The following is a 23,230-nucleotide window of genomic DNA, read 5'->3' as shown; positions in this document are numbered from 1 at the left end:
AGTCGGTTAAGCATCCGACTTCGGCTCAGGTCATGATCTCCCGGTCCGTGGGTTTGAGCCCCGCATCGGGCTTTGTGCTGACAGCTCAGAGCCTGGAGCCTGTTTCAGATTCTGTGTCTCCGTCTTTCTCTGACCCTCCCCTGTCCATGGTCTGTCTCTCTCTGTCTCAAAAATAAATAAATGTTAAAAAAAATTTTTTTTAAAGTAAAATAAAATTCAAAATCTATCATCACAGTATTTCCCTGGCCTCGGCCTCTTCTTAAGATCCTGTCCAAGGCATCCTTTACTTTTCTCCTTGTTGTACATGATGGAGACAACAGTCTCCTCTAGTCTACTTCCAGCAGCTGAGGAATTTACTATTAGAAAAACAAATAGCCTTCAGGGTTCTGATTCTTAACTTCATTCAGGTCTAAATCAAAGTTCCAACTTCAGATTTTCTTAAAACTGCATACATGCTTTATGGAAGCTCATGTCATAAAAACGGCAGCTTAACTAAAAATAGCTGCCTGCCTAAGAAATGTATAATAGATGGAATATATGTGTAATTACTAATATATAATAATTATCCCTTCCTATATTATGCTATTATATACTAAATACCTATTTCAGGCACTAATGTGCAAAATAACTTTTATCTCAGACCAACTGAGCCAAACAGTGTAAACACTTCAGACAGCAAAATTTAAATCTGAATCCTCAGAAATTTGAATATTCTGATTAAATCCATTAAATTATATAATATTTATTTTAAAATATATGGTAAAGAATACAGTTCAGTCTTCACAAAGTTATCAGAGTCTGATATTAAACAAAGACAATCTTAAGCTCTGTACATTTAACCTAGCCTTTCTGTAATTCTTAAACTTCAATAGATTAATTTGAAATAATAGAAAAAAGGACTAAGAAAAACCAAGCGATAATAGCTGAGAAAGAGACACCAACCTGTATTCATAATTACATTAAAGCTAAAGAAAAAGGTCATTTTGGATTATTTCCATTCATGTATTCTTCCTTTTTGCTAACTCTCTTCTTAATCCCAAATTTAAAAGACCAGTTGTAAAATGGCAGGGTGCCAAATTAAAACACACTTTATTTTCAGATGTCTCCATACTCATAGGCTGACTTCCTGTCAGGAAGAGTTCTATTTCAATGAATACCCCAATCAGCAGGGAACTTGCAGAATTAAGTGCCAGTTGATATTACTTTGTTTTGCATTTACCACCCTTGAGAATAATGTTCAAAGATCTAGTTATATAGTCAGCATGGTATCATCCTTCTGACTAGACGGCCAAGCCACAGGGTGTACCGCCAGTTCCACAGAATTTACCTTAAAAGGTTGTGTTTTCTGAAACCTCGTGTGCTAGTGAATCAACAGGATGCCTGTATTTCAGAATAAATCCTACATCTAAAGTTAAATTATGCTTCTCTTTAGTTGTAACAAAGCACTTTAAATTAATACTGGAACAGTCTGGAAAGCATCCAGACTTAAATAAAGATCAATTAATGTGCACTAACCAATCAACTTAAATATTTTATTTTCTGAAAGTAAAATGCAGTACTTAGTCTGATTGACTTTTTAATGTTTTTGCTGATGTTTAGAAAGAAATGCTTCCATCTTATAAAATCAAGTTATCTCTTATAAAAATTTAAATCAAGTAAGTCATAAATATTTTTACCACATTAGCATAAAGTTAGAAAGCTCATTTCAAGTATTTTAACATTAGTATTTTTAGTACATTTAAGATTTTTCATAATCAGTTAATACAGCCTGAATTTTGAACTACTTTTTCTAATTCCCACAGACTTGCTCTGTAGTTCCTTCTTATAAGATCAACTGTTTATATTGTACATAAAACTAATTCTGAGCATTTCAATATAGAACGCCTATGCTCAAAGCCTTTGTCCATTATAAGGATAAAATGCTCAAAGAAGCTCTAAGGCAAATATGGGTGGTTGTAATGGAAGACTCTTCTTTTTATTTTTTTCTTCTCAATGTCAGTCACTACTCTATTGATTCTCACCTATTCATAATCAAAAGGTTGTGAGCACCGACTATAACAAAGCTCAGAGACAATCAATTTACATTCACTTATTTTCTACAAGTATTTTCTGAGGATGAATATAAACACATCCAAAAATAAAAGGGAGGTGTAACATTATGAAAGGTTAAAATATTAAATTACATTGATCCTAGTTGTACTATAATACATATAAACTGATCTTAAAAGAAGCCAATGACTCCAAAGTCCTATTTTCACTGGAAAAAATAAGGTCGGTTACAAAAAAAAGGGAATGATTTACTTATAGCATATCAAGGTATGAGTTTCAACATTTAATTTAATACATTTTGCCAATTTGTTGCCATGCAAGCACTTTTTAGCACTTTGAAACAAAATGGTGAAAATCTTTCTACTCAGATATAGATTTGTTTCTTTTGTGAAACAATGACTTACAGGTATTAATACATTTTGGCGAGAACTACCATCTGTTCATATTTTGTTAGCAGAAAATGTGATGTCTGGAACAAATGCTGAGTTTCTGAAGCTAATGGCTTAAAGGTGATAGAAATAACTCTACAGAAAGAAGAAAACCTACAATGCACAGACTTGATTTCTTCATGAGAAGTAATCAGTTGTTATTCTTTTAATCAGATCTTTTGATACCCAAAGCTTATCAGGTGAAGGAGATTTAATATGTATTACTTTCTTACTTTAAAACCTTTAACTATAAGGTAAGAGTTCACAACAAGGGTTTGAAGCCTATGTATAAGGTTAATGTATTTCAGATCAAGAAAGAATTTAACAATCATTAAAGTGAATTGTGTCTATTCTTTAAATACTTTTCAATGAATCAAAACTTAATTTAAAGGAAAATTTTACCTAAATAAGATAAATACATTGACTTACTCAACACTTATCTATCAAATGTTTATTTTATTATTATTATGACCCTAATAAGCACTACAGAATAAAATGAAGAAAAAAATCATTTCCTGACCTCAAGAAGTTTTTCATCCAATGAAAGAAACAAAAAATATATTATGGCACAAACAGAGCTCTTAAATCTCTAAGTTTAACTCTTCTTTTTTTTTTTTTTTAATGTTTATTTATTTTTGAGACAGAGAGAGACAGAGCATGAATGGGGGAGGGTCAGAGAGAGGGAGAAACAGAATCCGAAACAGGCTCCAGGCTCTGAGCTGTCAGCACAGAGCCCAACGCGGGGCTCGAACTCACGACCCATGAGATCATGACCAGAGCCAAAGTCGGCCGCTTAACCGACTGAGCCACCCAGGCGACCCAAGTTTAACTCTTCTTTATCACTCATCTTTGTAAATTGAAATTTAGGATAGAATTAAATTCATAACTCATAATCCAATGTTGAGGTCATATAAACTAAGACTGGAAGACAAGTAATAGTTAATAGGATTTGGAATTACTTTTATAGTAAAAGCAAACATATGAGTATTTTTATTACATAATACATGCACAGAGAGATTTTGGTAATGCATTCTCGTGTCAAAAATATCTACACATGTCACAGACTGAGTTCTTCAGATCATAGAATAGCAAACGCCACTCCCATCTATTAATTTAATTGTCCGGAAATCTAACTGAATGAATGTCAACTATGGCATTCCAATCTCTACTTAATTCTCAGGGTTCAGGATCTCCACAATAGATTCATTTTGTTTACTGTCTCAAGAAAATGCCTTATACATAAATTACACTTTTGAAACACAGAAGTACTACAGATTTCAGTAAAAAAGCCCAGCCTTACACCACAGGATAATATCTCCACTCTTAATTCTTCAACTGTATTAGCGTCTTTAATGACTTCACATTTTTATTATATCTAGGTTGCGATCCCACCCACGCTACTGCAAATCCTAGCTGATTCGATGAATAAATGGATGACATGTGAAGAGAACTTGCCAATTTATGACTTAGATATGTAACTATAAACAGTCTATTGCTAAAATTTTATTCATTTATTTGACAAATATTTACTGAAAACTTATTTCATTTGAAACTATATCATATAACATTCACATAGATTAATTTCATTTTCTTTTGAACCTCTGGGACCTCATTAAGTGCATACCGAAATTCAATTCTATACACAGGTCAATAATAATATAGGTAATATCCATTAACATAAAATATATTCTCACCCTGGTTTCCAGACTTTATGCTATATACTTGAACTTCAATATACAGCACAAATCACCACAATATTGGCTAAAAACATAATGCGATTCACTCAATCAATATAGGAAATAGCAATATTATCAACTGATGTCAAAATATTTGAATTTATCCTAAACTCAGGGTTAGTACTATATAAATATTGTAAAAAAGAAAAACAAAATACACACACACACACACACACACACACACAGTCCTCATTAAACTTAATATGTTCTAGAAAGAATTGCCAATTCTTACTACAATCACTTCTAAAGAACTCTCTCTTCAGAAATAACATGTAAACTGGGAGTTATGTTCAAATTACCTACAAAGGAGAGAGAATAAATGACTTGAGATAATTTCTTCTAAATGAAGCAAAAATAATCACAGTGTTTCATGAAGAAAATAACTACTTTTGCATATCTAGTGATTTTTTTTTAGACACTGTGATTGAAGAAGCAAAGAAAAAACAAAAGAGTACCAAAAAAGAGGCATTTCCTGCATTATTCACTGTCTCATCTCTGATGCAACAGCAGCTTTTCTCAAAGTGTATTTTATAAAACTTATCCACATGTACCATGACCACAAAGACGATTCTGTGATCAAATGTGCTAATATTATTTCCATTACAGACTCAACAATATACATTATATACATATTTTTATATACATATTTTATACACACAAACACACAACACACACTCCCATACATAAACACATATTTACTAAAGGCTTTAAGGGGCCCTCCAGTAAAGAAAGCTAATTAAATTCAAACATTACCAAAGTTATATCCCACTATATATTTTTTTCACAGAACACCCATTATCTTCATACAGTACACAAACTGGAATTTGCTTTACTATAAGTTTTGGATAGTGAGGGGCACCTGGATGGCTCAGTCAGTTGAGCATCTGACTTTTGATTTTGGCTCAGGTCATGATCCCAGGGTTGTAGGATCAAGCTCAACACTGGGCTCCAAGCTTAGCATGGAGCCTGCTTGAGATTCTTTCTCTTTCTCTCTCTCTCTCTCTCTCTCTCTCCCTCTCTCCCTCCCCTCTGGCCCTCTCTCCTGCTTGTATGTTCTGTTTTTAAAATAAAAAAAAAAATAAAATAAAAATACTATATTTTAAAAAATATAAAATTTTGGATAGTGAACACTGACCAAACAAGCACATGGCTACCACAAATCCAATCAAGGAAAGCTATACCTACTGAAAGAAGTAGAGCAAATGATTTAAGAATTTTAATATCCATTTTTCCTGATGAAAGTATAAGAACAGATAAAAATTTACAAAAAAAAGTATTTATTTTTTTGACAGAGAGTACACAAGCATGAGTGGGGGAGTGGGGAGAGGGAGAGAATCTCAGCACAGAGCCCAGTCTCATGACTATGAGATCATGACCTGAGCCATAATCAAGAGTCAGACCCTTAACCAACTGAGCCATCCAGGCACCCCAAGAATTCAAAAAATTTTCATTGCAAGTCAGTCACCTGAAATGATCTATTCAAGAACAGAAACAAAAATGGTATTAAATTAAACAGGGATTGATAGTCCCTAGGTCCACACCCTGCCCCTCTATTTCTGTTTCTCTCCAAGTCCTCATGAACTTCTATATTGTATTACAATTGTTTGTCTTTCTCATTTGAACATACTTTCTTTAAAAAGAGGGGCTTATCTTAAAAGCATCCAATACATGTCTGCTAAATAAAAGAATATGCACAAGCATGCATAGAGAGGAGGACTCAGGGCAGACAAATTCACACAAAGCTCTGCAGAAGAGTGAGCAGGAAGACAGCAGTGGAGTAGGACCCGAGGCTCACCTTGTCCCACGAACACAACTGGATAATTAGCAAATCAAACTTAATACCCCAGAAATTGACCCGATAAGAACAAACCCTACAATGAAAGGGAGAGAGGAGGCCACATTGAAGAAGGCAGAAAGTTCAGAGATGAGGTTTAGGGGGGAAATGGATCATAGCAGCTACAGTGGGGAGATAGCTGTGATCATGGAGACGGGCACAAGACAGAGGAGCAACAGGGGAACACACAAGAAGAATGTTTCCCCCAAAGACACTGACTTGGAAAACAAGAGGGGTTGAGTTCCTACAACCACCAGGGCTTACAGCCCTACAATTTCAAAGGTCAGCAGGCTTGGCTGAGAAAGAGCCTGGAGGGCACTGCCATGATCCCTAGAGAGAAGGCAGGCAAACAACTCAGGAACAGACAGCATATAAACAATGATCTGAAGAACCCCTGGAGCACACAGTGGGAAGATTATTCCCTGTTCTCAGAGGTGTCCCTAAAAGCCAGGGTTCACACAGACCCCTCTCTAGGAACAAAGGAGATGAAAGGCACTATTTCCCTCCTCCACCCCTCAAGATAAACAAAGAGCCACATTAAGGAAGCAGCATAACACCAACACTGGCTGCTAACTTGCTTACACCAAGTCCCAGCCCCCTGTGCTCCAGTGGAACTGCCTGTTTCAGTCACACTTGCCTCAGATCCAGCATGGAAAGCCCCTCCAACAGAAAACTAGCAGAAGCCCTTGCCCAGAGAGTTTCACAAGGTCTCAGTTCCAGTGGAGATGGTGACAGATCTCAGTTCACAAGCAGGTCACAGCACACCTACTTAAAACTCACCCTGTTGAGGCCAGGAATCAAACTCTGCCCACAGCAGACAAGAAGAGCCTCTGCAGACCACTGGCCTGAAGGATAAAGCAGACAGAACACAACAGCAGAAGACATACAACACACACTGGAGACACTTCCTGAAGTGCCAGGCCCTGGGCACTACATGACCTCTTTTTCATAAGGCCATTACTTTCAGAAGCAGGAGACATAAATGGCTTTTCTAACACAGAGAAGAAGGCAGAGACTTAGACAAAATGCCAAGATGGAGGAATTTATCCCAAATGAAAGAACAAGATAAAGTCAACACCAAAAATCTAAGCAAAACAGATGTAAGTAATACTCCTGATGGAGAATTTAAAGCAATGATCATAAAGATACTCAAGGGGCTTAAGAAAAGAAGTTATCAGTGAGATTCTTACCGTAGAGATAAAAGAGTTAAAAAAGAATCAATCAGAGATGAAGAATGCAATAAACGAGATTAGAAACATACTTGATGCAATGAACAGAAGGCAAAAGAAGGAGAGGAACAAATTAGTGACCCAGAAGTCAAAGTAATGGAAAGTGATGAAGCTGAAAAAAGGGAGAAAGAAGACTTGTACAAAATGAGAACAGACTTAGGGAACTCAGTGACTCCATCAAACATAATAACATTTGTATTATAAAGTCCCAGATGAAAAAGGGAGAGAAAAGAGGGCAGAAAATTTGAAGAAATAACAGGTGAAAAATTCCCTAATCTGGGAAAGGAAACAGACATTCAGATCCCGGAGGCACAGAGAACTCCTATCAAAATTAACAAAAGCAGGCCAATACCAAGATATATTATAATAAAATTTACAAAATACAGTAATAAAGAAAAAAACTTAAAAGCATCAAGACAACAGAAATAATTAACTTACCAGGAACACCCATAAGACTTATCTGGAGATTTTTCACCAGAAACTTGACAAGCCAGAAGGGAGTGGCATGATATAAGCAAAAAATTGAATGAGAAAAATCTGCAGCCAACAATACTCTATCCAGCAAGCCTATCAATCAGAATAGGAGAGAGAACGATTTTCCCAAACAAAAATTAAAGGAGTTTGTGAACTAACTAAATCAGACTGCAAGATATATTAAAGGGGACTTCTTGAGTGAAAAGGAAAAACCAGAGTAACAACATAGGGGCACCTGGGTGGCTAGGTCGGTTAAGTATCCAATTTCAGCCTAGGTCATGATCTCACTGTTACCGAGTTCGAGTTCCACATCGGGCTCTGTGCTGACAGCTCAGAGCTTGGGACCTGTTTCAGATTCTGTGTCTCCCTCTCTCTCTCTGCCCCTTCCCCACTCACACTCTGTCTCTCTCAAAAATAAACATTAAAAAAAAAAGTAACAATATAAGGGCAAGAAACGCAAAAGCTGTATAAATGAATATTTCTGTAAATATCAGTCAAGGAACTCACACACACACAGAAAGGATATGAAATAACATATAGCTAAAATACGGGTTAAAATGCTGTGAAACTAGAAGCCAACCACAAGAAAAAATCTGGAAAGACCACAAATACATGGAGGTTAAACAATATGCTATTAAAAAATGAATGGGTCAACCAAGAAATCAAAGAAGAAATTTAAAAATACAAATGAAAACATCATAGTCTAAAACCTTTGAGATTCACCAAAAGAAGTACCAAGAGGGAAGTATACAGCAATACAGGCATACCTCAAGAAGCAAGAAAAATCTAAAACTAACAATTTAACCTTATGCCTAAAGGAGTTAGAAAAAAAGAACAAACAATGCCTAAAGCCAGCAGAAGGAAGGAAATAATAAAGATTAGAGCAGAAGTAAATGATAAAGAAACTAAAAAAAAAAACAGCACAGACCAATGAAACCAATAGCTGATTCTTTGAAAAACTCAATAAAATTCATAAACTTCTAGTTAAACATACCAAAAAAGAAGACAGAGGACCCAAATAAATAAAATCACAAATGAGAAAGGAGAAATAACAACCCCATAGAAATACAAACAACTGTAAGAGAATTTTATGAAAAACTGTATGCCAACAAATTGGACAACCTGGAAAAATTGCATAAATTCCTAGAAACATATAAATTACCAAAACTGAAACAGGCAAAAATAAACAATCGGGACTACATCAAAATAAAAAAGCTTCTACACCATGAAGGAAACAATCAAAACTAAAAGGCAACTGATAGAATGGGAGAAGATGTTTGCAAATGACATATCAGATAAAGGGTTAATATCCAAAATCTACAAAACACTTACAAAACTCAACATCCAAAAAAGGAATAATCCAATTAAAAAATGGGCAGAAGGCATGAACAGACATGTCTCCAAAGAAGATATACAGAAGGCCAACAGACACACGAAAAGATGCTCAACATCACTCATCACCAGGGAAATGCAAATCAAAACTACAATGAGTTATCACCTCACACCTGTTAGAATGGTTAAAATGAGCAACACAAGAAACCAACAGGTGTTGGCAAGGATATGGAGAAAGGGGAACCCTCCTACACTACTGATGGCAATGCAAACTGGTGTTGCCACTCTGGAAAACAGTAGAGAGATTCCTCACATAGTTAAAAATAGAACTGCCCTATGATCCAGCAAATGCACTACTAGGTACTTACCCAAACAATATAAAATTACTAATTCAAAAGGATATATGCACCCCGATGTTTACAGTAGCATTATCTACAACAGCCAAATTATGGAAGCAGCCCAAGTGTCCAAAGTCTGATGAATGGATAAAGACAATGTGGCATGCATATATACATATACATATATATTATTTAAATAATATTAAATAAATATATGTTACATATTTAAATAAAATATAATGGAATATTACTCAGCCATAAACAAGAATGAAATCTGGCCATTTGCAATGACACAAACGAAGCTATAGAATATTATGCTAAATGCTACGTGAAATAAGTCAGAGAAAGACAAATACCATATGATTTTACTTATATGTGAAATTTAAGAAACAAAACAAAGAAGCAAAGGGGAACAAGAGATAAGCAAACCAAGAAACACACTCTTAACTACACAGAATAAACTGATGGGTTACCAGAGGGGAGGTGGTGGGAGATAGGTTAAATAGGTGATGGGGATTAAAGAGTACACTTGTGATGAGCAACAGGTGATACATGGAGATGTTGAATCACTATATTGTACACCTGAATCTAATATGACATTGTATGTTAACTGGAATTTAAATAAAAACAAGAAAGAAAGCAAGAAAGAAAAAGGAAGGAAGCAAACAAGCTAGCTCTGTAGAAGAGATACCATTTAAACAGAACCTGATAGTAAAAACAAAACATTCTAAAAGTATAGTTAATGGCCTCACCATACTGTTGTACGCAGAGCTCCATACTATAGGACTTCCTTGTATAAAATAAGCGTAACTGAAGAAGACTTATATTTTCAATAAGCAAATTATACTCAAAATTCATATTCTGTGGTTGGCAAAAAGATAATCCTGTTTTATTAATTCAATTATTTCTTTTAAAACACCCTATCACTTTCTTAATACGGGATAGTGAATTTACACAAAAAAAGTTTAAGTATACCCGAAATAGAGCACACTCTGAGTATCTAAGCACCACAATTAAAAGAAGTAAATCTCCATTTATATTAAATTCTACAATGAGTAAAACTCAACCACAGTAACAGAAGTCAAATCAGTGGCAGCTTGAGGTAGTAACACGGGTAGAGATTGATTGTAAAAAGGTACAGGGAACTTTCCGGATTGAAATAGGTGTTACAATGTTTTGTATACGTCAAAATTCATCAAACTGTACAATTAGGATACGTGCATATATACTGTACATAAATTATGCTTCAACAAAGTTGATCTTTAAAAAAGAGGTAAAAGTGATTAACCCAAAGGATAACAAAAAAACAAAGACCCACGAGCGCCTGGGTGGCTCAGTCAGTTAAGCGTCCGACTTCGGCTCAGGTCATGATCTCTCAGCTCATGAGTTTGAGCCCTGCATCAGCCTCTGGGCTGACAGCTCAGAGCCTGGAGCTGGCGTCAGATTTTGGGTCTCCCTCTCTCTGTCCGCTAGGCCCCCACTCACACTCTGTTTCTCTAAGATAAACAAACATTAAAAAAAAAGAAGAAAAGAAAAAACAAAGACCTTATGTATAAATGAGCACAACTACAGAATTGGGTTAGGACAATATAGCTGAAAATAAAAATGACCACTTAACATACACTGAATAATAGACAAAAAGTATGGGAGTATGTCATATGTCATAATGAAAAAGACCAAAAGACAAAAGCCCAAAATGTGTTGACTTATGACCATTGCTACCAGTGAATTATTAATTATATAATTATATAAATATGTGGTTGAATAGTAATTATCCTGGATGTTGGAGATACAAAACAAAACACAGGGCTTGCCTTCAAGAAACTTAGTGTCTAATGGAAGAGAAATAAAAATCATAGGCAACTTAAAGGCAGGAGTAACAGCCAGTCACAGCTCTGGATGAATATCAGAGTCAGAGCTGTGGGGCAGAGAGGAGTCAAAGAAAGCTTTCCATTTCCAGATAGACTGCTGTGTAGCTGGAAGCTGTATTATTTATTTAACTATAAATATTTATCACTAAGTAGCCATCATGTGCCAGGGACTGTGTGGAGTAACAGGTATACATAAAAACAAAGTAGTAAGAAATGAGGTCTAAGCAGTAAGTGAGGCCTAATAATGAAGGATACTTTTGTGCCATGGTTTAGAGCTGGTTTGCTTTTCTCCCCCTGCCCCCCACCTTGTTTTGTTTAAATTATCTACTTTATTCAAAATACTCATCGCAACTACAAAAAGGAAAAGTTCACAAAATAAATAGAGCAAGAACATGAATGTCACATATTTAGAAGAGAAAACTAAAAAATAAGAAAAGCAGATTTATAAAAAACAAATTACAAGAGATTCTAAGTGATTGAAAAGAGAAAAACATTTTAACTATAAAGATTCAGAGGAAAGAAAAAAAAAAGTCTCTAGCAAAAACCCAAACACAAACTGACATAAAAGAGTCATAAAAATGGTAACACCTGGTTCTTATTATAATATTTAAATTAATAATTCAGAGGTATAGAAACACCTGAATCTAAAATGACCAAACCTTTTATCATAGCCTTCATGTGAAAAAAATATTTGCCAAAGTAGCAACAACCTATATATTCTGATGAAAAAATTCTTCAAGAAAAATCAGACTAACAGTATTTTAAATTAAGTTTTGCTACTAATTAATTACTCAGACAGGATGCTAGGCCAGACTACATGGTGCTTCTAGTTTTTCTATATACTCTATGCATTTCTGATAAATGGGAAAAGAATAGATGACCTGGCAGAAGGCTCAGACAATAATATGTGATTTACAGGACATGAATGCAGCTACCTTAAGATTTATCTGACAGCCCTCTCCGATAGTGGACTGTTGAGTATCCGATGGAATGATTTCTAGTCTAGAAAGTCTACTACTGAGTAGCCATACACATTATTTATTTATTAGATGTTTTGGGTTGAAACCATTTTTAAATGATGCACTTCACAATGCACAGTCATAAATTTAGCTTTAAACCCAAGAAGGGAGGTAGTGTTATTGGAATGTATGTCAGACTGAATTAGGATGAGCAAAGCAACGCTTTTATAAAGTGGCCTTGAATGCAATGTCAATTCTTTCAAAAATGATATTAATGTCAGATGAGCATGATACGCTTTACACAATGCTGGAGTAATATTACTTGAAATATTTAGCATTTCCTTTAAATTCATATAGATTTCTACAAGGTTTATCCACATACACAACAAATACCAGGCACAAAAAAAGTGACATGCTTGTGAAAAACTAAATTTTAAATTGAGAATTTGTTCAATTGTCTGTGCATCAGAGTGTATACAGTTTCCTGAAGAAAGTATCCATCTTATTTTAAAGAAATAAAAAAATATATGTATCAAGCTTTGAAGAGAAAGTAGTTTTTGAACTATTTTATGAGATTCAATATATGAACAAACCTAATTTAATAAATACTAAGAATTTAACTTTACTCAAAAATGCAATGCTGAGTATTTCATGAAAGCTTTTCAATTCTAAATAATAGTATTTTTGCCTTGACAGTGTTAAGACGTAAATGGGACAAATATGAAATGGTGTCTAATCAACCTAATAATGAATAAGTGAATACTGAAAAATATAATCCTAGGTGATCTGTTTGGTCTTAATGACAGAAAAATACAATCCTAGTTGAAGCTTTAAGAAAATACATAGTGATCTGTTTGGTCTTAATGACAGCAATACAAATGTGATCATTTCCTCATTTCTTAAATTTAGACTCTAATCTTTCTTTCGTAATAAAATGTGGCTAATTTACACACCTTGTTAAAAAGAAAGCAAAAAGAAAATAAGTTTTGAATGGATTCAAGAAAAATAATCAGAACATGGCTGACTGTCATGAAATTAACACCAACTAATTTGTAAAGTTTTAAATCAAATTTGCAGATGTTAACTTCATAAGCATATCCCATTATTTATGTGATTAAAAAGGAGTTTTTGACCTGATCTTTCGATCTTTGGCACTCAATCCTCTCCATCTCCCCTTAAAAAATTAATTAAAATTTTAGCAATATGCTAGCTTTTCACTTCCCACCCTATCTCAGACTAAAAAAAATTATCAATCAAACTCAAGCCATCCCCACCCAGTATCTGCAAAATGTCAACTTCAAATTCAATTTCATATCTCTTAAGCTTTCATGTAGAAAAAGACAGTTCACTTCTTAACAAAATAAATCACTTTTGTGACTGCCAATCTGACCTCTTTGAATTAGGAAAATTCAAAGTGAAAAATGTAATTATCACCCCGGAACAATCTGTATACATCTGGAGCTAATTCTGGCTTCATTTTTCACATCATTTTTCACACTGTGCTACATCTTACAGAGATGCCATGGAACTTTTGAAGAACGCATAAAAAATGGTAAGGACTTCGAATAACCAATAATGTATTTGATTTTATTCAAACAAAAATCTTGAGAATATCTGACTTTTGCAACTTACTCTACTAACTGATCTTCATACTCTATTTGATTGGATTAGTATTAAACAGGACTGTGACATACATGATAAATAGGTGCATTAAAACATGTCATTCTTCATCGTTTTAGCTTCTAACATTCAAATACGTAATATACTATCTGAAACAGCTTTGATGTATCAAGAATATATTCAATACTTCTAAACTAGAAAGTGGAAATTTGTTATCAAAATCCATCTACGAAACAATCATATCACTATAAACAAATTCATACTCTGTGAAGAAATATCCCAAACTATAAGGTAATGCTTCTTAAAAGTAAAGGTAATTTTGCGTTGGTTTAAAATGGTATATGGTAATTTAGATCCAAGAAATAAGCAATTATTTCAAATCAGATTAATGAAAATTTTTCTACATTAAGCTTTTAAAGGAATGGAGTTTTCTAAGGGAAATGATTAAATTATACAAACATGATTCTTGCTAAATCTAAGAATAATAAGCTCACTAGAAACATAACTACTCCTCACAAGTTCATTATAAAAATCCATTAGGGTGTAATCTCTAGAAGTAATTGTTCTTATTGCATTTTATTGACAATGCATAGTATTGATTTTTCACACCTTCTATGATTCTTTAATTTGTATTCATGAAATGTCCATCAGCACAGTCTAAATAAATTTGGCAATATAGGCACTAAAATGAATAAATCGATGCAAAGAAACATTAATTTTGCATTATCCTTATTCGTCAGGCAAGTAAACCACAAGAGTTGTAAATGAAGGTCAAAGGTTTTGAAATGGGTCAGAACCCTTGACCTCTAGACCAATACCCTTCCTATTAAAAAAGGCTATTTTAAAGTTTTAAGTAGGGGAATTTACTACCAGCAAGGTATCATTTTTAAGAGACTACAAAGAAAACTCTCAATAAAAACATTCATCTGTTTAATTGCAAAACAGAAAAGAAAAACCATCCCAGGATACATGATTTTTACATAAGTTTTCTAAAAATCATTAAAGCTTACCATATGAGGTATAAAATTTCTGAACACTGAAAGCAATTTTGCTTTAGGAATTTATTTACTACATCTTATTATGATGGCTGCCATATTTTTGTTGACGTTTTCCCAAATCTACTCCGTATGTCAAAAATAATTAGCAATGACAAGAATTCAAAATTATTTATCACTCATTTTATAACCTCTACACAAAAGGGAAGTAAACCCATTATTCCTAGGGGAGTCAGAGTGGCACTCCACAAGGTATAGAAATAAATCTGTTTCTATAACCTTAATATATGCAGCAAAGAAATTTAGCCATCTCAAGATCATTTGCTATACACATTTTTTAATGTGACTCTAAAAACCTATTTCTCATTCATCTGTTTTTTCTCAGCACTCACTACAAAATCATCTGTTAGTATCAAAGACAAGAAGTAATCCTTTTGCAATAGAAATAAAATTTTAAAATTTTAAAACTGTAAACTTAAAACTCTATCACAGCAAAAATTTCTACTGAAACATTTGTAACTTCCTTATAAAATAAATTCATGCAAGAATTTACTTTTAATCCAACATTTATTCTTATCACTCACCTGAGAACACAGTAGCATAACCAATTCCACAACTGAACTACTAGACTTCATGCAAACCAGACCTATTTTAAAGAGAATTTAAAAGAAAAATTACAAAGCATAAAACAAATATGAGGGATCTGTTATACAACTTTATCCAAACTGGTTTTTAAAATAAAATTAAGCATCTTGCTAAGAACCAAACCCACACACATTTGATCCTAGGAGTAAACAAGGTACTCTGTAATTACTTGAAACTTGGTATCAAAACTACCACAATTTTTTTGTAGACTACTTCATTTCAGTATTCAAACTACTAACACACTTAATCGAATTCCACATATAATGACATTTCACAATACTCATAGAAATGTGCACAACATATGCCATATTGATCAATATCATCTACATTTTGTTTTGGAGAGAGTTGATTGTTATACATGCAGAGAAGGGAAATGGCTCCCTGACCTTTGCTTTCTCCACCACACTCTCTCCCTTCAACCCTCTAGCTATCAATCAAGTTTCCATTTTGTTTCATGGCAGCAGACATCCCAAACACTCTTATTAGTACCTTGACCTGTGACCTCACACTAAACCTTAACAGAAGTGCAAGCATTCTCTGTTATATATTCTTGATTTCTTGTAAATAAATTCATTTACATTTTCTCTTTTCTGTTTCCTTTAGGTTCACCAAAAGTATCCCAGGAAGGAACTTTTAAGCAATTAATACATATCTAAAGACTGCCTTAGTTTTGATTACCAATAAAATCTAAAAAGGTACAAGAACATTTTATAACCAGTATGTTAAAAAAAAAAAGCAATGCCCATAATTAAAAGCATTAAATTAGTACATTATTAATAATCAGAAAAATATAATTTTTCATTCTGTATTTTTTTGAGCAAACACAAGTTTGGAATCCAGGGTTTAACAACTAAAGTAATTCCTGGTGGCCTCTTACACACCATACAGAATTATCTTCTTTCTTTCTTCCCATTAAAGCTCCTGCAGGCAGCCCATTCCATCCTATTCCCTTTCTTTAATCTTCTATCTCTGTAGTTCTTCCCCCTTACCTCTTTTAGTCATGTTGGCTCATAACTACTAATGGCACACATTGCCATTCTGTAGCCTTACAAATAGCATTCTCATTAAATAGGTTATTTCCCCCCTTCGCTTTTTAGAAAAGAACCATTTTTCTCAATGGTTTGAAAAAATATTTAACATAGAAATAATGATGGTAATAGTGTTAAGCACCAGCATAAAAATTAGCCACAGAACATCTACATGTTGCATTAAGAAAGCAGGCCATTAACCAGACTAAATTATGCTTTCTGTAGAGCTTGAAATGAGCATAGCTCTGCAGGCTAATTCCAAGGCCAAAAGGAAGCATACCAATAGTCCATCTGTCATTGCTGGTGTAGCCTTCTGCTGGTCTAGAACCTTGCCACTTTCCGTAAAATGTACCAACTACAGGAAGTTCCATATATTTCAACCTTAAAAGCTACTACTTCCAAAAAGGAAATTCAGATCTTTCTACAATTAGGTCATTATTCCTAACTGCTATATTCTAAGGAAACCAGAATTCCTACCAACTTTCATTTCATGGCAAAACATTTGGGCTCTGATCTGGCTCAGGCTTTGGTATCCACTCAGAAAAAGAACAATAATGACACAAAAGGCCTTGGGCCATGAAAAGTTAGAATTCACTGATTAATGCGTTGAGTACTCAATAATAGTAAAATAAATAACATTTCACAGTTTGATTAGAACAATTCATGTTTTTTGGACTGGGGATTTGTAGATTTGTAAAGGATGGGGAGGAAGACCAGGATGGATGGTATATTAAACTTTAAATGAAAATGGGCTTTAGAGGACAAAAGAGACCTTATATTAATCCTTTAATTATAAGTTCCCTGCCTAAGGGCAACAAATACTGTAAACAAAAATATATAACCTTTAGAGTAAATAAACAAGAAACATCCCCAATAAAGGACTTGGCATCAGGTTACACAACTTAACTGTTTTGTTTTGTTTTGTTTTGTTTGCCTTTGGATGACACTGGTTGCATGTATGAAAAAGGAATAAATGAATTATAAGCCAGTAAATCTGTCTTCAGATTTACATTCAGACTCTAATAATTATCCAAAGGAGGCCCTAAAACAACACTTAGAGTGAATTTGTAAGTTCCTGCAGAAGTATCAATTTTCATTTTGTACAAAAACACATCCTATTATTGCACCAGTTAGCAGAAAGCAAACAAGTTACTACAGGCTCAGAGATCTGAATAGGCATATTACCTAACCTCCCTAAAAGCCTCTCAGAATAATGGTAGGGTTAATTTTGCTTGGTTTTATTTTTGGTTCATTTTTCTAAGATACGCAATTTCAGTCTCTTCAAAAAAGACAAACTCAAGATACCAAAGCCAGAAGTTTTACACTCCTCTGGAGTTTCATTACCAAAGAGGACTATAATTTCTTCACCAAAGACTATTTATCCTACCTCTATTACTAGTGCTTTTCTTTACCACTAAAACTCAAAAATATTAAATGACTTACCAGATAGTAAGCAAACAACGTAACATTTAAACCCACTGATCTGTCTAAACTTTCAAGCAGGCAGACCATGACAAACAGTCACGACCATCTGCCTTATGGAATGTAAGAAGCCTTATTAAAAATATACAAATTTTGGGCCACCTAGGTGGCTCAGTTAGATAAGTAACCAACTTGGGCTTAGATCATGCTTTCACAGTTTGTGAGATGGAGCCCCGTGTTGGGCTCTGTACTGACAAGGTAGAGCCTGCTTGGGATTCTTTCTCTCCCTCTCTCTGTCCCACCCCTGCTCACACTATAATACACACACACACACACACATATATACTATATTATATATATTTTTAAGTCATCTTAAACAATTTACAGGAGGGATAATTATAAACAGCATTAGAAATTTTGATAAGAATTTATGCATAATAAACTCAAATTCTTATTCTATACTTTCCTGCTTTTCAAGGAATTTGTATATATCCTGCATGAGCAATGCCCTTTGGATACAACTAAGTACTCCTCATCAATCTGTAAACAATATCCATCTTGTAAACACTAATTCCAAATTTCAAATAAACTTCTAATAGGTTCTAGCTTATCATTAATTCTGGTCCTTTCTCTTGAACTTACATCATCAGATGGTTTGGAAAAGATGAATCATTCAAAATTTTGTTGAAAAGAAGACAGCCATCTTCTTTGATCCAGAATTGTAAAACATTTTCTTCTTGAGACTTTCAAACACCATTTAGAATGATCAATCCACTGAATTTTTTCATTTCTACATGAGCTTTTCCTTCCAATCACTTTCATATAACACATTTGCCTTTTTTACTCACTTAGAAACTATACCAAGTAAACTGTGGTGTATAACTATCACGAACAATGGAATAACACGGTCACATGCCTTTTTAGCAAAATAAGATGTTCCAGGTTCTTGTCAGAAAACATTGCATAAATTTTGAAGACTGAAATCCTTTCTATTGAATGACATGCTGAGAAAACCAATTTCCTTTTTACACAGAAATATACTATGCACTAATGAATTCTTGAGTTTGATAAAATTTATAAGTGCTGTTCTCTGTCTCTTTAAATTCATCCTCAGATGGTCTAATTGTAAAATGTCTTTTTCTGTCAATTTTATCACCATACCATTAGAGCAGAAAATAAACAACTCTGAATTCTTAAATTCAATGAACGTTGAAAATCAGACCACAAAGATAATGTCCACAGAATTCTTTTACACCAATATTTCTCAATTTTTTTTCGTTACTGCTCTCCACTTGGGAAGCCATTTCAGACCATTTTTTTCTTAACTATACCCCTATGAAATTTTAATACTAAAGATGTACTATATAGATGTATGTGGCCCTTTGGAGGGTCACAAATCATTATAATACCTAAAATGTTTTTGTCCCACGCCCCCCCCCAATACCAGTTTTTGCTCTCACTGAGAAAACAAATTTCTATCTTCTTAAAATATGATCATGTACTTTGAGAAATGCAGTAAAAACTGGGGGTGATCTGATAGTGATGATTTGTTTTCCTATCATGGCATAAATTCTAGGGGCAATTCCAGTACTCTTGTATTCTTATTATTTTAGTCCTTACTATCGTTAGGAATAACTGATGAGTAACAGTGAAATACCAAAATGTTTTAAGGTATAGGAAAACTAAGACCACAAACACCCTATAACAAATCTTAGATTTATAAAACTTGTCCAATGAACTTACATATGGTAACTCTAAGATGGAATATATTTTTTAAGTAATTTTCTCTTTGTATTTGGAGGACCTCTTTAAACAATAAAATATTAATCCTTATAAAGGATTGAAAAAGAAGGTCAATATCACTACAATTGAGACAATCAGAAAACATGTGGTTCTAATAAGCATGATGTAATATTAAGTATTTCCTCTAATTAAACTTTTAAATCTAATTTCAAGCCATCAGAAAATGCATGGGACAGAGAAACAATTAAATGACATCACCAAGAAACAATAGCATTAAAGGGGCGCCTGGGTGGCGCAGTCGGTTAAGCGTCCGACTTCAGCCAGGTCACGATCTCGCGGTCCGTGAGTTCGAGCCCCACGTCAGGCTCTGGGCTGATGGCTCGGAGGCTGGAGCCTGTTTCCGATTCTGTGTCTCCCTCTCTCTCTGCCCCTCCCCTATTCATGCTCTGTCTCTCTGTCCCAAAAATAAATAAAAAACGTTGAAAAAAAAAAATTTTAAATAGTGGAAGAATAGGGTGAAACTATTTGATATTAATAAAGACTTACGAGACATAACCAAATGCAATAAATTGATTTTGATTGTATCTTAGAAGAAAACCAATTATAAAAAGACATCTAAATGAAGATGAATATGAACTGAGTATGATATGGCACAAAACTATTATGAATATTAGGTGTAAGAGGAGCAATTATGATTATAAAGGAAAATATCCTTTTTTACATGGACTATTAATTATTTAAGGGTAAGATGACAAAATGTCTGGAATTGTCTGAAGTACTAAAGCAAAAAAAAAAACAGAGGTAGATATAACAAACAGCAAAACAAAAATGGTTTGGTAGTTGGCAATAAGTTCATGGTTATTATAAATATTTAACATATTTAAAACTGCTTAAATAAAAAAATTATTTAAAAAATGTAAAAGTAGGGGCACCTGGGTGGCTCAGTCAGTTAAGTGTCCCTCTCTTGATCTTGGCTCAGGTCATGATCTCGCCATTCGTAAGATCAAGCTCCCCACGTCACGATCTGCACTAACGCTGCAGGCCCTGATTAGGATTCTCTCTTTCCCTCTGTCTCTCTCTGCCCCTCCACTGCTCGCTCTCTTTCTCTCTCAAAATAAACTTTAAAAACTTTTAAATATATATATATATTTAAACACACACACACACACAATATACAGTGTCTGGTCATACATCTAGTGACTGGCAAACACAAGATTAAAACCAAGGTTTCCTGTCTTTGAGTCCAGTGCTTTTTGTATAGTACCATGCTGCAAATACCTCTACTCAAAACTTCTTTATTTCACAATGCATAAAACCACCAACCAAAACATTCCTCACAACTTAAAATACAGACATAAGTTACATAAAACTCTTAGATTTGTTTGCTATTTTAATGAACACAGTCCAATGAGTAGGCACTGCTCAGGTTTTTAGATAACAAGGTAGATGATGCACTATTGCTTACTGGTTTATCAGAATTTACCAGTAAGAAGTTGATAAATTAAATTTTATTCAGGGATCCAGAATTGGCAAATTTAGTACTTCTGAGTATCTAAGGTGATCCTATTTTGTTTGATCTATTATAAAACTCAAAGACCAACTAAAAAGCAACAATGTCTTCCTACACCAAAAGGCTGTAATTAATAACTCATTTTATATTAATGAAATACAGTTCCTAAGTTGTCACACCACTTTAAAAAATAAACAACATGTGAAGTATAAATTACGGAGATGTCCTTTAATTTTCCAACTCATTATCTTTCAAATCTTACTACTTCATTAGATCAAATAGTCCATGCATGGCTAAATAAATTATATCCTTTGGCAGATAATGTAAATTTCTACCCCACATTAATCAAATATTTCTAAAACCTGAACTTTTTCAAATAAATTCAATGCTACCTTTTCCCTCTATGGGAATGATATCACTCACCACCAACCCCCTATACATCTATAGCACAGATGATAATAAAATTCATGTCAGCTGAAGCTTATTACTTACAAAGTGCTGGTATCTCCTAGGTAATGCTGAGATACAGATAACTTACTAAGCTATTAACCTACCTATACCTTGAATTTCCATATCCTTATTTCTATGAAAAGAGTGATTTTTACAAGTTTTAAGAAATTCCTCAAGAGATCATCTACTGACCATAGCTCAACAAAAAAATATGATAACTAAAGCTGTAAATCAATATTTAAAGAGACTGGGCTATAGATATTCTATTTTTCCATGATTTTTCAGCTTTAGGAAAACAAAAGTATTTTATCTTAAACCATCAACCATGGACACAGACAAGCCAGAGTTTGGCAAACTTCTAGTCCAACACTTTGAATACAAAAATCAATTCTGTATGATCACTGATGAAAGTCCTCTAGTTTATCCTTAAAGATTTTTCATTATAAGGATGAAGACTGGTATTTTGAAGTCAGTCTATTAAGCTCTCAAAAAGAATTGTTTGAAAAGCCATTCTCTACTGAACTGATACCATTTGGTTGAGTTACCCATTCTATTAGAAAACACTGACTACATAACAAGTGCCCCTTATCAGGAAAAAAAAAAAAAGTCCCAAAACTTTTCATCCAGTCCATAAACAGCATGGTTTCCAATTCACTCAGCAACCAACTCTACATGCTATCTAGTTTAACACAATCTCAAAGTATGCTACTTTGAAGTAGAAATGATCCAGTAATCTATGTATGATATAAGCAGGATAGAGTACAAGACTACTGCTATTTCCACTTCTTTATAAAACAGAATTCTACTAATAAAGATAAATAACACATTCCTCATTTACCTCATACGTGGCAATACACTATTGTTTATCTGGATCTTAAGTTCAAGTAAAAGCTTATATAAATACTAACTACTATAACACTAATCTTTCTATCAATGCATTAAGAAAAATCTAAGTCTTAGTTCTTTGGTTCAGTACATACTTTTCTGTTTCATCCAATTCACCGATTAAAAAATCTTGAACATATAAGAATATTAGACGAGACATATTCTTCACAAGATACAGCCTCTGTAAGAATCCTTGTCAAGGGATGAAAATACTTGAGCAATGAAACTCCATGCATCTCGTATTTTCCATTTAAGTTAAGCTTGAAATTTTAAATATAAATTTAAATATATATTTGTAAAGTGACATACAGAAAAATCACTTACTTGTTCCTTCTATTAGCAATTCTTGCCCATGACTACCCAAAAGTGTCCGAGAAAGAAAAGGTGCAAAATCCACAAAAATCTCTCGCAGAAGAGGAGCTGCCTTTTCCAAAGCATGTTCAAGTCTCTCTGTAATACTAATGAAAAGATGTTAAGTTACCTGAACTTTTCATTAGAATTTACAACTTTCAGTTTTTAAAATGAGCTTCCACAGAAATGTAAAATTCACGAGAAATTAAAAATTACATAAGGACTCATTATTGCTATACATATCATTCCTTCTGCCTGGATTGCCCTTTGTTAGTCAGTTCTACATCATCATCCCCAGCCCTGACCAATAATCTGGTAAAAAACCACTCCA

The 23,230-nt window shown here is 33.9% G+C and overlaps 1 protein-coding gene across 6 annotated transcripts in view; it reads right to left on the bottom strand.

Annotated features, from left to right (window-relative positions):
- Window positions 1-23,230, bottom strand: part of LRBA (LPS responsive beige-like anchor protein) — a 781,419-nt gene that overhangs the window by 522,269 nt on the left and 235,920 nt on the right. For all 6 annotated transcript variants that reach the window (XM_019441290.2, XM_019441289.2, XM_019441291.2 and 3 more), the window contains exons 33-34: window positions 22,873-23,006; window positions 15,450-15,511 (exon numbers count right to left, since the gene is read on the bottom strand). In XM_019441290.2, coding sequence (XP_019296835.1) covers window positions 15,450-15,511; window positions 22,873-23,006 — 196 coding nt within the window. The remainder of the gene's footprint in view (window positions 1-15,449; window positions 15,512-22,872; window positions 23,007-23,230) is intronic.

This window comes from Panthera pardus, unplaced genomic scaffold (genome assembly GCF_024362965.1).
Source record: "Panthera pardus isolate Hobbes unplaced genomic scaffold, ASM2436296v1 HiC_scaffold_13, whole genome shotgun sequence".
Taxonomy (NCBI): Eukaryota; Metazoa; Chordata; class Mammalia; order Carnivora; family Felidae; genus Panthera; species Panthera pardus.
This window is presented reverse-complemented; position numbering and strand designations above follow the sequence as displayed.